Source organism: Callorhinchus milii, unplaced genomic scaffold (assembly GCF_018977255.1).
Source record: "Callorhinchus milii isolate IMCB2004 unplaced genomic scaffold, IMCB_Cmil_1.0 Scaffold2, whole genome shotgun sequence".
Classification (NCBI taxonomy): domain Eukaryota; kingdom Metazoa; phylum Chordata; class Chondrichthyes; order Chimaeriformes; family Callorhinchidae; genus Callorhinchus; species Callorhinchus milii.
The window spans coordinates 121953689-121971334 of NW_024704743.1; the positions used below are offsets into that span (position 1 = coordinate 121953689).

General features: G+C 46.0%; 1 protein-coding gene across 2 annotated transcripts in view; it reads left to right on the forward strand.

Annotated features, from left to right (window-relative positions):
• The window catches only part of grinaa (glutamate receptor, ionotropic, N-methyl D-aspartate-associated protein 1a (glutamate binding)), a 33616-nt gene extending 17357 nt beyond the window's left edge, over positions 1–16259 (forward strand). For both annotated transcript variants that reach the window (XM_042332163.1, XM_007895034.2), the window contains exons 2-7: positions 1032–1345; positions 6340–6455; positions 7070–7270; positions 8192–8320; positions 9981–10124; positions 14681–16259. In XM_042332163.1, the coding sequence (XP_042188097.1) occupies positions 1060–1345; positions 6340–6455; positions 7070–7270; positions 8192–8320; positions 9981–10124; positions 14681–14830 (1026 nt within the window). In that variant the 5' untranslated portion in view covers positions 1032–1059 and the 3' untranslated portion in view covers positions 14831–16259. The remainder of the gene's footprint in view (positions 1–1031; positions 1346–6339; positions 6456–7069; positions 7271–8191; positions 8321–9980; positions 10125–14680) is intronic.
• Positions 16260–17646: the final 1387 nt, after the last annotated feature.

The following is a 17646-nucleotide window of genomic DNA, read 5'->3' on the forward strand; positions in this document are numbered from 1 at the left end:
TGACTTCCAGATTGGAGCTCAAAATAATCGTGTGGAGGAGGGTTAGACAAGGTTTATGCTGTGCATCTGTGGCAATCCTTGCAGTTGTGGCAAAACAGTTTGCTTTTATATAACACCCTTCATGTTGGGTAATGTCTCAGAGAGCCGCACTGTGATGTGGTTCGATATCAGGGGAGGGGGAGGTGACAAAGGGTTTTCAGGTGGGATATTGCAGAGATGAGGGAAAGCTGTGCAGATGAGAGCACAGATGTGGAGTTTGAAGGAAAGTTGTGAGTCAAACAAGACACCACTCTGTGCAGTGAGCATTTTTGCAGTTGATGCCGTCAATGCCTTCTTACTTGTAGTCGAGTGAGATACAATTCTTGGGAAGATTACACCGTGTAGAGTAAGGCAATGGGGGGTGGAGAGAGGATTTAAAAACTAAGATTTCATCCACAAAATATACAGTCAATTCACTTAACAGTATATTCTGTGAAGCGCTTTGAGACGTCCCAAAGACATGATAAAGCGTGATATCAAATGCAAGGATTATTATATTAGACGATAAGGATCTTGAAATGATTCCTCCTCAACTAAACAATGCAGCTTGGCAAGGAGGGGCTGGTATGTCATGTTTTGAATATTTTGTCTATGGCTCAATTCTCATCGACTGTGTCTTGTAGAGTAGTGGTTAGAGCACTCGCCTTGAAAGCAAGAGAACCCGGGTTCGATTCAAAGGCAGAGCGAAACCTTAAGCAATTTTCCTTACTCCACATGTCTCTGTCTGCCGAGCAGTAAGTGGGAACCCGGTTGTTAGTTGATTGGCGGATCACTTTCCAGGAGTAATAATTCCTTCAAAAAAAATTCATTCAACTGTTTGTGAGCCATTGCTGTGTGCAATTGGCTGTCGCTTTTCACCCGCAAATACAGTCAATCCACTTTACAATATATTCTGTGAAGCGCTTTGTGACGTCTCACCGCTGTGACAAGGCGCTACATCAAATGCAAGGATTATTATTAAATGACTGACTTTTTGTTCCCCTCCCACACAGATCGAGAGCACAGATATATATTGTAACCATGTCGCAGGAGAAGAGTTACCTGGTCACAGGGGACCCCAAGCAGCTCCCTTACCCACAGCATAACCAGATGCCATTTGGCAATCCTGCGTTTCCACCACAGCCTCCACCATATGGCCAGCCTTCCTTTCAGCAAGCTGGTTGTGTGCAGCCTCCGTTTATGGGATCAGCTTACGGCCAGCCTTTCCCTCAGCCTGCGTATGGGCCACCTCCCTTCCCGCAAGCTACTTACAGGGATCCTGCACAGCAGCCACCCATGCCTCCGCCTCCGATGATGCACTCTAACGGTAAGAGCAATGTTCTGCAATGTTTTGACCCATGTTAGAATCGTAGAATGTTACAGCGCAGAAGGGGCTTCCACTTGCCCCACTTCATTCCCCCAGAACTAGATCCAGCTTCCTTTCTCATTGTGCTGGAAAAATACTGATCAAGAAAGTTCTCCAGTACACATTTCAGGAATTCTTCCGCCTCCTTGTCCTTTACACTTTTTTTTCCCCCCAGTCTATGTTAAGATAATTGAAGTTTCCCATTATAACTATCTTGCTTTGACATCTTTCTGAAATTTGCTTGCAGATTTGCTCCTCTTATTTCCTTCCCACTCTTTGGTGGTCTATAGTGTACACCCGGCAATGTAATAACTCCACTTTTGCTCCTTAACATCTAACCCAATAGATGTTGCTCCTCCATCTGACAGAAAACTATTGGATTAATTGAAAAGTGCATTTCATGCAGTCAAATGGCTTCAATGACCAGTTAGTTTATGACAGCTCAACAGATTTCTCACGAAGTCCACGTGGAGCATGAATTCTGTCTTTCCATCATTTTTAAGAGCACACCCGGATGTTTTAAATGTGAAATTGATATTAAACTACTCTGAAGCACTGGAAGTTCTTTAACTTTTTTATTTGGGAGGGTGCATGGAGAAAATCACAAGATCCTGTGGCTGTATATTTTATAGCCATGCTGTTGAGCTGTGCAGTTGGAGTCAAAAAGCAGAGAGTCCAGGCTCGTGAGGAGGGAACTGAGTGAGGTAGAACAGAGTGAGAATTCTGATAAGGAATTTGGTGAGAGTGGGAATTCTTCAGCAAGAGAAATACCAGCGAGCAAGAGAGAACTTTTTCATTTGGCAGACGAGAGGGAAATCTTCCTGGAAGTAGATGCAACCTTCTATGTAAGCAGGCAGACAAGTTAATTAGCAGTTAATTACAGAGCAGGTATTGGGGATTAATATATTTGCTGACTGGGTGAAACTGGATGCTTTTGTTTGAGTCCTACATAAAGGGGAAGACTTGCGGGAGCCTCACTTGAGCAGAGAGCCCAGCAATGCGATGAGGGAACTGAGTGAGGTGGAACAGAATGAGAATTCTGTTAAAGAGTTTGGTGAGAGTAGAAATTCGGTGCAGAGGGGAAAGAGGTGCCTAATTATAAAATATATAATAGTTATATTAAAATAATATAAAATATCTGGGAATATGGCAGGGCAGCTGAGACTGGTTGCATACACAATGTCTGCTATGTGGGGACTCCAGGATGCTTTGTGTGCCCTCCACAAACCTGTGTAGCAAATACCTCGGGCTGCTCGAGCTTAAGCTCAGGGTTTCTGAGCTCGAGGAGAGGTTGGTGTCACTGAATGAGTGGGTGATCACCCGGCATGGAAAAGGGGACGGGCAGTGCAGAAATCGCCTGAGAGTGTGGCACTCACAAACTGGTTCTCTGTACTGAATACCGGTGAGGGTGATGACACCTCTGGGTAGAGGAGTCAAAAGCAAATGGATGGACAGGGGGACACAGGGAAGAGTGTCAATGCAATTGTCTTTGGGGACACAGCAGTGAAAGGAGAAGACAGACATTTCTGCAACCAAAAAGTGACTCTCGCATGATATGTTACCTCCCTGGTGCCTGAGTTGAAGACATTACAGAACGGGCGCAAAGCGTTCTACAGGGGGGAGGGGAACATCCAGAAGTCGTGGTCCATGTTGGGATCCATTACGTAGGGGAAAAAAAGGGCTGAGATACTACAGGGAGAGTAAAGCTAGGGAAAAAGCTAAAGGGTAGAACCTCAAAGGTGGTGATCTCGGAATTACTCCCAGTACCTCATGCAAGTGAGGAAAGGGACCAGGAACAATCAAAGGTGAAGATACTCAACTGGAAGAGGGCTAATTTCAGTGAGTTTAAAAAGGGACCTGGCCAAGGTGGACTGGAACGAAAGATTGGCTGATAAAACAGCTAAAGAGCAATGGGAAGCCTTCAAGGAGGAGATAGTTTGGAGACAGAATAAATATAACAACAACAACAAGATTCCATTTATAGAGCGCCTTTCACGTCAGGAGGACGTCCCAAGGCGCTGCACAGTTGGGTCATGACCCGAGCATTGGGGGGAAATGGTCAGGGTGAGGGGAGGGAAGGGAGGGAGAGAGGAGGGGGAAATGGTCAGGGTGAGGGGAGGGAAGGGAGGGAGCGAGGAGGAGGAAGAGAGTCGAGAGGGGAGCTGAAGGCACGGTCAAAGAGAAAGGTTTTGAGACCGGCCTTGAAGGAGGAAAGGGAGGAAGCGGCGAAGGCACTGGGGGATAGAGTTCCAGAGCCTCGGGGCTGAGAGGCTGAAGGCCCGACCACCGATAGTAGGGCGGTTGGGGCGGGGACGTGGAGCAGACCGGAGCCAGAGGAACGGAGGGTACGGGCAGGGAGGTAGGGGGATAGTAGGTTGGAGAGGTAGGAGGGAGCGAGGCCGTGAATGGCCTTGTAGGTGAGGATGAGGATCTTGAAATCAATCCTCTGGGGATGGGGAGCCAGTGGAGGGGAGCGAGGGTGGGAGTGATGTGGTCGCGGTGTCTGGTGCGGGACAGTACACGAGCTGCAGAGTTCTGAATGACCTGCAGCTTGTGGAGGGAGGTGCCGGGAAGGCCGGCGAGGAGAGAGTTCCCATAGTCCAGCCTTGAGGTGACAAAGGCGTGAACCAGGCGTGAATATATTCCAACAAAGGGGAAACGTAGGGCATCCAAACCTCCCTGGATAAATAAGGAAATTGGGATTAAAATAAAACAGAAAAAAGAGGCTTATGATAAATGTCAGGGTCAAAATACAGAAGATAATCAAATAGAATATAGAAAGTACAGAGGAGAACTGAAAAGGGAAGTAAGAGGGGCAAAGAGATTGTATGAGAAAAGATTAGAGGGTAACCTAAAAGGGAACCCTAAGGTTTTTTTTAAACATATAAAGAATAAAAGGTTAGTCAAAGGTAGGGTGGGTCCAGTTAGGGATCAAAGAGGAAATCTTCTTGTGGAGGCAGAGGGCATGGCTGACGCACTGAATGAGTACTTTGCATTTGTCTTCACAAAAGAAGAAGATGCAGCCAATGCCACAGTATCGGAGGAGAAGGTAGAGAAATTGGATAAGATGAGAATAAACCGAGAGGCGGTACTAAAATGGTTGACGGTGCTGAAGGTAGATAAGTCATCCGGTCCAGACGGGATGCATCCCAGGTTACTGAGGGAAGTAAGGGTGGAAATAACGGAGGCTATTGTCACAAACTTTCATTTCTCCTTGGAACACCGGGCTGGTGCGAGAGGACTGCAGGGTTGCACATGTTACTCTCCTGTTCCAAAAAGGACAAAAGGATAAATCCGGGAACTATAGGCCAGTCAGCCTAACGTCAGTAGTGGGGAAACTTCTAGAGACTATAATCCGGGACAAAATAAATTTTCACTTAGAAAAATATGAGTTAATAAAGGACAGCCAACATGGATTTATTAAAGGCAAATCGCGCCTAACAAACCTGATAGAGTTTTTGGATGAAGTAACAGAGAGGGTTGATGAAGGTAGTGCAGTTGATGTAGTTTATATGAATTTTCAAGAGGAGCTTTGATAAAGTGCTACATAGGAGACTTGCAATGAAAATAAAAGCCCCCGGTATTAGAGGGACAGTGGCAGCATGGATGCAGAATTGGCTGGAAGACAGAAAGCAGAGAGTGATGGTGAACGGTGGTTTTTCTGACTGGAGGGAAGAGTGCAGTGGTATTGGGACCACTGTTGTTATTGATCTATATAAATGACCTGAACTTGGGTATACGGAGTACAATTTCCAAGTTTGCAGATGATACTAAGCTAGGAAAAGTAGTAAACAGTGAGGAGGATAGTAACAGACTGCAAGAGGACACAGACAGACTGGTAAAATGGGCAGACACGTGGCAGATAAAGTTTAATGTGGAGAAATGTGAAGTGATGCATTTTGAGAGGAAGAATGAGGAGAGGTAATATAAGCTGATGGTAGAGTCTTAAAGGGGGTGAAGGAACAGAGAGACGTGGGGGTTCATATAAGTAAACCTTTGAAGGTGACAGGATAGGGAGATAAAGCAAAAAGCATACGGGATACTAGGCTTTATAAATGGGGCATAGAATGCAAAAGTCAGGAAGTTATGATAAACCTTTATAAAACACTGGTTAGGCCTCAGCGAGAGACTGTGTTCAGTTCTGGGCCCCACACTTTAAGAAGGATGTCAAGGCATTGGAGAGAGTGCAAAGGAGATTTACCAGAATGGTACCAGGAATGAGGGACTTCAGTTATCAGGAGAGGCGATAGACACTGGGATTATTCTCCTTGGAGCTGAGAAGGTTAAGAGGAGACTTGAAGGTTTGCAAAATTATGAGGGGATTTGATAAGGTGAACAAGGAGAAACTATTCCCACTGGCGGTGGGTCAGTAACCCGAGGACACCAATTTAAAATAGTTGTTAAAAGAAACAGAGGGGAAATGAGGAGAAATTGTTTCACACAGCGAGTTGTTTGGATCTGGAATGCATTGCCTGAAAGGGTGGGGGAAGCCGATTCGATAACAACTTTTAAGAGAAGTAGATAATTATTTGGGGAGGACAAGTTTGCAGGGCAATGGAGAGAGCGCGGGGGAGTGGGATTGAATTGGATAGCTCTTTTCAAAGAGCCGACACAGACACGATGGGCCAAGTGGCCTCCTTCTGTGCTGTATGATTCAAGTAGCAGGACGCGTGAGTCATTCAGAAGGCTAACCTTGGCTCTGCCTGTCGGACGTCAAGTCCTGGATGAGAGCCACCTTTCTCCAGTTGAATGTCAGCAAGACCGAGGCCCTCCTACTTAACTCGATCCATGACTGTTTGTGACACGCTGCTGTGCCCAATTGGCTGCTACGTTTCACCCACAAAATATACAGTCAATTCACTTTGCCGTATGTTCTGTGAAATGTTTCGAGACATCTCAAAGACATAAGACGCTATATTAAATGCAAGGTTTGTTATTTACGTTTTCTGTTGCAGTTTCTTTGAGCAGCTCAGGCTACCACGACGACATCCCACCAGCCTACTATGATAACGAGGAAATGACTTCATCAAACTTTGACGACAAGAACATCCGCAGAGCTTTCATTCGAAAGGTACGGTGTGTGTAGTGTTACTTCATTTTAAAAACAGTCCACAGTTTGGGAGAAACTGAAGTCCCAAGGACCTGGTCGAAAGGAATTTTGCCTCAAGCGGGAAAGCTGGCCAGACAGTGATATCAGTGGGTGGGTGGGTAGGTATGGGTAGGTGTGTGGGGGAGAGGGTGACGTCAGCAGTGACCTGAAGACCTTGAAGTCGTTTTTTTGAAGGGTGGCAGAAGCTAGATGTCCTGTCCAGCCGGTTAGTATGGCCCACCATATACCAGCACTACAAGCAAAGCTTATTATAACAGGGCTTCCCTGTATTTGCTTTAATTTATTTCTATGGGAGTGTCCTGGAAGGCAACAGTTTTATGATGGTAGGTTTGCTGGACTCGACTTAACTTTGGGGACATGGATTTTGGTTCTGCTAAATTAAAACTTTTAACACTCTAATCTTCACCAGAAGACTAAATGTGGGAGAAGCTGTTTATAGGAAAGCCTTCTTCTATGCTTTTTCTTCAAACTTCTTTTATGCAATTTGATATTCTGAGAGCGAGCACCACCTCGTCCAGTTACTCACCTGCTAAAGACGTTTGTGTAACTCGTGCTTGCTTGTTTTTATCTTGCAGGTTTATATGGTTCTGACCATTCAGTTAATGGTGACTTTTGCCTTTGTGTGCATTTGTACATTCGTTGATGATGCAAAGAAATTTGTGAAACAAACTCCTTCAATATACTACGCCTCATACGGCATCTTTTTAGTTTCATTGATTGCCCTCAGCTGCTGTGGAGAGTTTCGACGAAAGCATCCCTGGAACCTGGTGGCATTGGTACGTAAAAGCCTTCAATTCCCTGTCCAAGGATTGGCTTTAAAAATCTTGCTGGAAGAGTTGAATCAAACTGCTGACTCACCTAAAGCAAATGTTGAAAGTATGGGACACACAAACTAGAAAAATCGCTTTGTTTTCTTTTGAATTAATTTGATGGTTATCTTGAAGTTAAAAGTTTAACGTGAAGACAAAAGGTATAGAAATTTGAATTGCACTATTTGGAATTGGCATCTCCACTAAGTCCCCAGTTCAGAAAAGAAGTCCGAGCCATAAAGAGGATGCAAAGGAGATTTACTCAGGTGGTAATAGGTATGAGTGGTTTGCAAGTACTTGCAAACTACTCATTCCTGATACCACCTGAATAAATCTCCTTTGCACCCTCTTTATGGGCCTATTTTTATTGGAAGAGACAAGGTTGAGGGGAGACCTGACAGTGGACCTCAAAATTATGAGGGGTTTTGTTTCAATAGTTGAGCAAAATTATTTCCACTGATTGGTGCATCACTGACTAGAGGGCATCAGATTAAGATATTCACAAGGGGAGCAATTTAAGGGGAATGTTTTTATGAAGTTTTTAGGATGTGGCAGGATCTACATTAGTTTTCAAAGTAGAAAGATATCAAAAGAGGAATAACGTGTCAACGTATGGGGGGAAAGCATATATGAGACTGAGTGAATTGGTTTTTCAATTAGCCCCACAGATTTAATGGGGCAAATAGCCACCTTGTCTGCTGTAAATTTCTACGGTTCCACTGGATACTTTTGCTTCTGGATTAACCTATTAAATGGGTATATTGTTGATCTGGCTATGTAACTGTGAACTGTTCAGTAGGAGATCTTATAAAATTACACGTTTCTCTTTAATACATTTAGTACAGTGAGGACGGTTAACCCGGTATCCTTTGTTCCTTTCGCCTGCAGTCTGTTCTGACTCTAAGTATGTCGTACATGGTTGGAATGGTCGCTAGCTTCTACAATACAGATTCGGTGGTGATGGCTGTTGGGATCACTGTAGCAGTTTGCTTTACTGTGGTCTTATTCTCCATGCAGGTAAGAAGGAACAACTTACTCTTCTAATTTTACTTAATGCCTCATCACATTGAAATTTCTTCAAGGTGATATGTGGCAGGCCAGTTGCGCACATCAATGTCCCACAAACAGCCATGGAGTGAATGACCAATTTTATTTGGGGGATTGTTGGCCAGGAATCGTAGTGACTCTTGCAACAGCTATATTGCACAAAGCACGATTAAACAACCATGTGGAGAATGAAAAATGCTTGTGGAGGATTGTAGGCAGGATCACCATTCTTCAAATAGTGTCATAGAATCTTTAACATGTGCCTGAACAGGTTTAACATTTCAAAAAAGATAACAACAATTTACATTTCTATAGCACTCCCCTTGGAGGGACATCTCTAAGTTCTTCACCCAGTTGCCTAGGAGTCAGAATGGAAGGTGAAAAGTAGCCAGAAGCATGATTGAAAAAGTTTGAAGAGTTTTGAAGGCGAGAAGGGAGGGAGCAAGTTGTGAGATTCCGGGACGGATTTCCAGACAACGAGCCAGAGGGATTCAAATTCCTGTGGTATTGGAAGTAGCAGAGGATGTGAAGCTAGTCAGTGTTTGCTGAATTGAGAGGATGGCCTGAGCACAAGAGGTTACAGAGGTAGGGTGGAGTGAGGCCATATTGCCATTTGAAGGCACTCTCCCAATACTGCACTGGATTGTCGGCCTGGACTATGAGTTAACCAGTGACGTGCTCTCTTAACTCCTTATCTTCCTTGACCTCTCTGTTGCTTTCGATACTGGCTACCATTCCATCCTCATTAATCGGTTGTTTCCTTACTTCACGCCTGTTTACCTAGCATTAAGTGGAAACCTGGTTGTTAGTCGATGGACAGATCGCTTTTCTTGGGATGGTAATCCCTTCAAGAAATAAATAAACAAAAAATTTGGTCACTCAATCCACGACTGTGTGTGGGACACTGCTGTATGCAATTCCCTGCAAAATATACAGTGAATTCACTTTACAATATATTATATGAAGCACTTTGAGGTATCTTGAAGATGTAATAAGGCGCTGTTACCAAATACAAGGATTATTATTATTATCGCCTCCTCCCTCATTTACCTCCTTGGGACCACACTGTCCTGGTTCTTCCACTGCCCCCACTTTGTCTCATAGAAACAGGAATACGCCATTCAGCCCCTCGAGCCTGTTCCGCCAATCTATAAAATCATGGCTGATTTGTACTTCAAATCCAGTTACCCACTCTTACCCTGCATCCCTTAATACCCTGACTGAACAAATAGATACCCTGTCTCCAACTGTTTCTCCTGCTCTGACATAGTAACCTGAGGTAGACCTCAGGGCTGTATCGTTGGCCCCCTCCTTTTCCTCTTCTATGTGCTTCCTCTTGGCAACATCATCCTCAGACGTGGGGTCAGCGTCTTTGTGTGTGTGTGTGTGTGTGTGTGTAATTATGTGGATAACACATAATAGTACGTGGAACAAATCTACTTCCTCTAGACTCGATCCCAAGTACCGTATTCCCAATTAACTGCTGATAAAACTCCTTTTAAGTTGCACTGAGTCTACATTTTGTTGCTAGGCAAAGCGGATCGTATCAACTTTTCGTGCTGACACACAGAACTGTTCTGAAGCTTCAATTTGTTGCCCTGCTAATGGTTATTTCTCCCTCTCTCCTCAGACAAAGTATGACTTCACCTCTTGTATGGGTGTAATGCTGGTCTCGGTGGTTGTGCTCTTTTTCTTTGGAATTCTATGCATTTTCATCCAGAGCAAGATCCTCCAGATTGTTTATGCATCAGTTGGTGCACTGATCTTCACTGTGGTAAGTGTGGCACTTGCACGTAAAATTAACCCTAAAAATGAATGTTGGTGCACTTCAGGTGACACTTGCCTTTTGTTCACTGCACTGATTTTACGGACAATGTCTGTTTATGATATACCAACATAGGAACAGGAGTAGGCCATTCAGTCCCTCGAGCCTGTTCTGCCATTCTGTAAGATCATGGCTGATCTGTACCTCAACTCCAGTTACCCACCTTTGTCCCATATGCCACGGCACCCTGACCTAACAAAATTCTATCCACCTCAGTGTGAAAATTTTAATGGATGCTGTATCCACAGCCTTTTGGGGGAGAGAGTTCCAGATTTCCACTACCCTTTGCATGAAAAAATGCTTCTTGATTTCTAAGTCAAGAAATGCTTCTTGATTTCCCACACGGGGAGCGGCGGCAGGACAGCGCGGGGAGGATCCTGGGCCTAACTTCTCAGGTAGTAAAGAGCACGAGGTGGCAGGGAGTTCAGCTAGGGGGTGGGGGGCTGTGGGGGCGGGGAGAGGGCGGAGCGGGGGAACCGTTAACATCATAGTTTAGTTTCAGGAGTGTGCACGTGCAACAACAAAAAAAACCCTCTGCGTCCCCCCAGGGCTCGCATCAGGGACCACTATGGTCCTGTTGGGTTGGCTGCCCCAGCCTATGGGCTAATGCCATCCACCTGACCGCTCGCTCCCGGTCCCCGCGTGCGCATTATGGCTGCCGCTCTGACCCTCACCCCCTCCCTCCCTCCAAACCCTTCCCCCCTCTGCATCTCTCCCGCTCTGTCCTCTCTCTCTGTCCCTCTCGCCTTCTATCCCCACTTGACCCTCCCACAACCTCCCTCTGTTCCAGCCTGGAAATCCTCCGCCGGGCTCACCGTGGCACTCGGCGTTGGCTGTCCAGCAGCAGCCACACCGACTGCCCCATTCGCCAGCCACCCCGGACACAGACCTGGGGAGCCAACCTCTCATCCCCATTCCTCCCACCCCTGCCTCACAACCTGGACCCCCCTCCCTCCCCACACACCCTTCTGTCAACCGCTCCCTCCACATCGGACTACAAAACGTCCACTCCCTCTGTAACAAGGCCCTGGTCATCAACGATCTCATCCTTGATGAGAGCATTGACATCATGGCCTTAACGGAAACCTGGCTCACCCCAGGCGACACCTTCCCCCTCACGGAGGCCACACCACCCGGCTACACCTCCCACCACATCCCTCGGCCCAAACGCTGTGGCGGTGGTGTAGCCCTTATTTCAAGGGCTGCACTTGCCCTATCCCCCTACTCCTCTGGCTCTTTCCCCTCTTTTGAGCACCTCTCCCACCCCTCCTTTCTCTCACTCAAAATCCTCCTCCTCTACCGGCCCCCTAAAACCTCTCCCACCTTCATCTCTGATATTTCTACCCTACTTACATCTCTTTGCCTCTGCTCTGATCGCCTCATCATCCTGGGCGACTTCAACCTGCACTTCACCCCCTCCTGCTCCATCTCCTCGGACTTCTCCTCCCTCCTCTCCTCGCTCAACCTCTCCCTCCACATCAACTCCGCCACTCACAGTCACGGCCACCCACTCGCTTTGGTGATCACCCGGGGCCTCAGTGTCTCGGATGTCACCATTACCGACAAGGCCGTCTCCGATCACCACTTCATCTCCTTCACCACCTCCACCCTCCTCCTCCACCAGACCCACCACCATCTTCTACCGCCCCTGGAAGAAGTTACCCCCACAATCCGTAACCGCTGTCTTGGAGTCCTCTGAACTCCTCTCCCTCTGGCCTTCAACCCTCACTGACCCCTTTTCTGCTCTCACCCTCCTCCACAACACCCTCTCCTCCACACTCGACACTCTTGCCCCCATCACCTCCCGTACTGTCTCCTACTCTCGCTCCTCCCCCTGGTTCACCACCCACCTCCGCTCACTGAAGAGCCAGGTGCGGGCCGCTGAACGCACCTGCGTCAAATCTGGCCTAACGGTCCACCGACAAATCTGGCTGGACCTCCTCAAAATCTACCGCTCCACTCTAGCCTCGGCCAAGTCGTCCTTCTACTCCAGGATAATCCTGGAGGCGAAGAACAACCCCAGGCTACTGTTTTCTACCACATCCCGACTCCTCCGTCCCCCCCGCCACCCCCCGCGCAGGTCATCTCCTCCAACCTTCACTGCGAGGAGATGCTGGATTTCGTTGAATCCAAAATCAAGGGAATTCGCTCCGCGGTCACTCCCCCTCCAACTTCCACCCTCCCACACTCCGACTCCTACCCATCCTCCCCTACACACCTTCGAACCCGTTTCCCCACCCTCTGTCACCAAACTCATCCTGTCCCTGAAACCCACCACCTGCTCCCTTGACCCCATCCCCACTCCACTCCTTATCTCTCAGCTCCACCTCCTTGCCCCACGGGTTAACTTCCACATGTATGTGGATGACACCCAACTCTACCTTTCCTCCTCTACCCTCAACTCCACGACCCCCGATGTCCTGACAGCTGTCTGTCCGACATAGAGTCCTGGACGAGAGACAACTTTCTTCAGCTCAATGTGCGTAAAACTGAGGCCCTCCTGATTGGCTCACGTCAGCGCCTCCGCACCTCAGGCGCTGACACCATCAGCATCCAAGGCTGCACTCTCCACCTCTCAAAGCCATCAGGAACCTCGGGGTTCTGTTCGACCCTGAGCTGTCCTTTCTCCCTCATATCCGCACCACAACTGGCACCGCCTTCCATCACCTCTGAAACATCGCCAGACTACGGCACTACCTCACCCCTCACGCGGCTGAAACTCTGGTCCACGCCTTTATCACCTCAAGGCTGGACTATGGAACTCTCTCCTCGTCGGCCTTCCCGGCCCTCCCTCCACACTGCAGGTCATTCAGAACTCTGCAGCTCCGTGTACTGTCCCGCACCAGACACCGCGACCACATCACTCCCACCCTCGCTCGCCTCCACTGGCTCCTCATCCCCCAGAGGATCAAATTCAAGATCCTCATCCTCACCTACAAGGCCATTCACGGCCTCGCTCCCTCCTACCTCTCTGACCTACTATCCCCCTACTTACCTGCCCATACCCTCCGTTCCTCCGGCTCCGGTCTGCTCCACATCCCCCGTCCTAACCGCCCTACCATCGGTGGTCGGGCCTTCAGCCTCTCAGCTTCTGGGCTCTGGAACTCCATCCCCCAGTGCCTTCGCCGCCTCCTCCCTTTCCTCCTTCAAGGCTGGTCTGAAGACCTTCCTCTTTGACCGTGCCTTCAGCTCCCCTCTCGACTCTCTACCCCCTCCTCGCCCCCTCCCCTCACCCTGACCATTTCCCCCCAATGCTCGGGTCCTGACCCAAATGTCCAACACCTTGGGACGTCCTACCGACGTGAAAGGTGCTCTATAAATGAAATCTTGTTGTTGTTGTTGTCAGTGGCCTAGCTCTAATTTTAAGATGATGCCCCCTTGTTCTGGATTCACCCACCAGAAGAAGTAGTTTCTCTGCAGCTACGCTATCAAATTATTTTATCATTTTAAGCACCTCAATCAGATCACCCCTCAATCTTCTAAACTCAAGTGAATACAGACCAAGTTTATGCAACATATTCTCACAATGTAACCCTTTAAACCCTGGTATAATTCTGGTGAATCTACTCAGCATCCCTCCAGAGCCAATATATCTTTCCTGAGGTTCGGTGCCCAAAAGTGACCCAAACATCTCATACAAATTAGCTTCTGGAATGAATTTGTATTTGTATTTCATCTCATTAACCACAACAACAAGATTACATTTGTATAGTGCCTTTCACGTCGGGAGGACGTCCCAAGCAGCTGATAAAAGATTGTCCCATGTATTACTAGATGTAAATTGTTTTATCAGCCAGGTGTCTTGACACATCTGGCAATCCATCACCATGCTTAAGAGTATCCAAACCAGACAGATTTCCACATATTATGCCACTTGCACGTAGAAATTTCTGCGCATCTAGAATAGAATTCATACTTTTCCGAGAGGGATACACCCTTCTTACCTAATTCTGGAAAATATTAGGTGCAGGTTGGGAACTCCAGAGTGTCTGTTGGACTAACCGCTGGCGTTTAACCAGCTAAACCTGTGTTGCATACTTGCTGTTGAGAGCCCTGTCTGGCCAGCTTCCCACTGCTTGTCCAGATAGGACCATCCAATCCGCTTGCAATGTTAACTGGTGCAGTGTGTCTCATCAGTAGAGCCCGGGATTACCAAGGACCTGCCCAACTCAGGAACAAACTACCATAACCGCCACAGAGCATTGACTTGATTCCGACATTCCGTTGCGAATCACGTCGCTTTGGAGCCAGCTCAGCTTCAAGGCGGCTCCACTTACCTTCCTCCTCTTCTCTTTCTCTCCCCCACCCCCCCCGCCAGTTGGCATGTGTTAACTTGTACCTACATGATCACGATTCCACTCACAAATGGGGATGCAGTGATTTGTTAAGTGGTGCTAGATACAAAAGAATTGCACCAGTTTAGCATCAACTTGAATTAGCTACTTTAATAGAGAAGTTGGAACATTTTGTCTAACTTGCTTTTTTTCCCCCTCTCCCTCCTGTAGTTTTTGGCCATTGACACCCAGCTGATCATGGGGAACAAACAGACCGTTATCAGCCCAGAGGAATACATTTTTGCAGCGCTCAACCTTTACACTGACATCATCAATATCTTTATGTTCATTCTGGCTATCATCGGGAACACCAGAGAGTAAGCCAGTGAAACATGATGATGAAGTGCTGTCCTTGTGCAGTGAAGAGCTAACTTGAAGACTTTTTTTTGTGTAGACTAGATTAAGAAATATTCTTGCAGACTGGTACAGTTGTTATTGCCACTCCTGTGAATAAGCATGTTTGCATGGATGGGGCAAGTGTGTAATGACCGCTTCAGTATGGCTATTCAGTGGGTTCAATCACAATTGCCTAACTTGCATCAGATTTATCTAGAAATGTAATGTTCTGAATTGGAAGTATTTTAATAATTTGTCTCACCCAACAAATCGGCAGTCATTTTCAGTTCTAAGGTTTCAACTTTTCAGTCATAACGCAACGTGGAAGAGAGATCGGCACCAATGTTTCTGATTCATCTTTGAATAGATGATTGATTTTTATCCTGCTGTGGGTGTCCAAGATGTATATAGTAATGAGGCAGACTAACCTTTTGCAACAATGAGGTGAAAATCTCAAATATCGCTGGCTAAATTCTTTCCTGTAAACTACAAGACATTTTTTGGGCAATGGGTGTGCAGGAGATGCTGCCAAATGGTTGAACTTAATGATCTTAACATTTGAATTGGATCTGCTTGTTCTATCATTACTAATTGAAGGGTCCGTGTCTGACGTAAAAGGCTTACTTCACTATATAATTTGCTTCTGGTGGGATCTTGCACTGTCAACCATGTGCTTAGGTCACTTGACGTGTGTGGAGCTAAGTTGTCTGAACAAAGTAGTGAGGTTTATTTAATTCTTACTTGAATTTCATACTGTGACAAAACATCTGGACATTTCCTCAGGATGAATAGAAATTGATCTTGCTTCCCAATTTATACTATCCTAAGCCAAAATTATCCCTCTGCTTGTAAACATGCTAAATCTTCAACCTGTACTTTCCTGAATTGAGCCCAAGCTGCCTGGCATATTATAATATATTCTGGGGTTTGCAAATGGTGAAATCGTTTGGGAACGTTTAAAATTGTGAAAACTGGGCTTGATTTTAAGCGAAATTATGGCTTTTAACGTATTGTACCAGTCTTATGTTGGCCTATGCAGGTAGTGCTAAAATTGAGGAATATTGAACGTCTCTGTTGCAAGTGGGATAATGGGAAGAACAACTAGCTATGGAATACCAATATAGCATTTATAACCAATGAAGTAGGTTATAATTTAAATTATATCCCAAATTTAGAAAAAGATCTAGCAGGCCAGCCAGATGATCATTTGGCCTTTAAGGATAGTTGAAGCCAACCTCTCCTGGTTAGCTTTAATGTTAATTCTTGATATTTGGTACAAATCTGCTTATTGAGGTCTGTGCCAAATGGCTTAATTTCTTACAAATCCAATTTAAGTTTCAGTCTGAGGTAGGAAAGTCTTCTAAAGTCTCAATCCACGATTGTTTGTGGGACAGTGTTGGCTGCTGTGCTTCGCCCACAAAATATACAGTCAATTCACTTTACAGTATATTCTGTGAAACACTTTGAGACGACTTGAAGACGTGATAAGACGCTGTATCAAATGCAAGGATTGTTAAAGCCTTACTTGCATATTTCATATATTCTGACCCTCTAATCTGAAACTGCTTCTTGCTTGGCTGCTTTAGTTGGTCTGATTTTTAAAAAGTTAATGTTTTGTAGAATAAAAATTGTTGTTGGACCAGAACCTACAAAAATGATTGGCACTGTACCTGACCAGGGATTGTTTTAAGCGTGGTCCATTTTTAAAAGAAACTCTTAATGGCTTGTTTTTGTAGACTGCGCTGTTTTTTTTGTTTGTGATTTTTCAGCATGAGGCTAGAACAGGCTCACCGCCCCCCCCACCCCCCCACCACAACTGCATGTTCAAATTGCTTAGTGCAGAAATGTTATAACATAATCCCTGACTGTCTTTGTGGCTTTCAGTGAGTTTTTATGTTCAAGGCAACACATTTAGTTCTTCAGCAAATGTTTCAAGTTTGAATTTTGGACTTCAGTTTGTTAAACCAATTGATTCTGCAGCCAAGAATGTTTTGTTCCTGTTCTTGGAACAGATTTCTTCCATTTTCAAAGCTATTTCTCTCCATCGTTCAAGGACCATCAGAATGTGGGGCAAGAATTAGACTCTTGACTGTCAAATGTTTCTCCCATCCAGAGGCACAAATTATTCCCAGCGGGAAGCATGGGGTCTACCTACTGAAGCTGATACTATTATATTTTTTCGGTCAGCGCGTGTCTGACACATGCAGAAACACATCACCATGCTTAAGAGTATGCAAAACAAGCTGAGAATTCCATGCCTCCCACCTGCACATGGAAATCCCGCAGATAGATTGTTGGAATGGACTACACACGAAAAAGATGATATTACCCATTTATGCTGAATCCATAATCTTTCTAAAACATAAAGTATAGTGTATTTAACATGCTGTACATCCAGTGTGTTACTATGATCCATCTCAGTTGTGCTTTTTTTTCAATCAATTAAAATCTTGCGCTCTAAATCTGCCTGATCGGGTGTACATTAAGATCACAAGATTGAAAAGAGAAAGGTCTTTTTCTAGGTATCTTCATCAAGAATCTTGCAAATAAATTGAAACCGACTACGCCTGTCTGTTCAGGCACAATCTTAGCATAACGTCCAGGGGGAAGAGAGGGGAAAGGTCTAAAGTTTGCTTCTTGCCCAATGCTAAATTGTGGTTGCAGAAATGGCCTCCCGTCACAATTAGGGAAGGGGAGGGGGGCAAATCAGACAGATTCCCACTCAATTGTCATCCAAGGTGAAGGTGCACATTAGCAACCACTCAGTGAGGACAGGACTTGTTATGGTTAAAATGCAGACA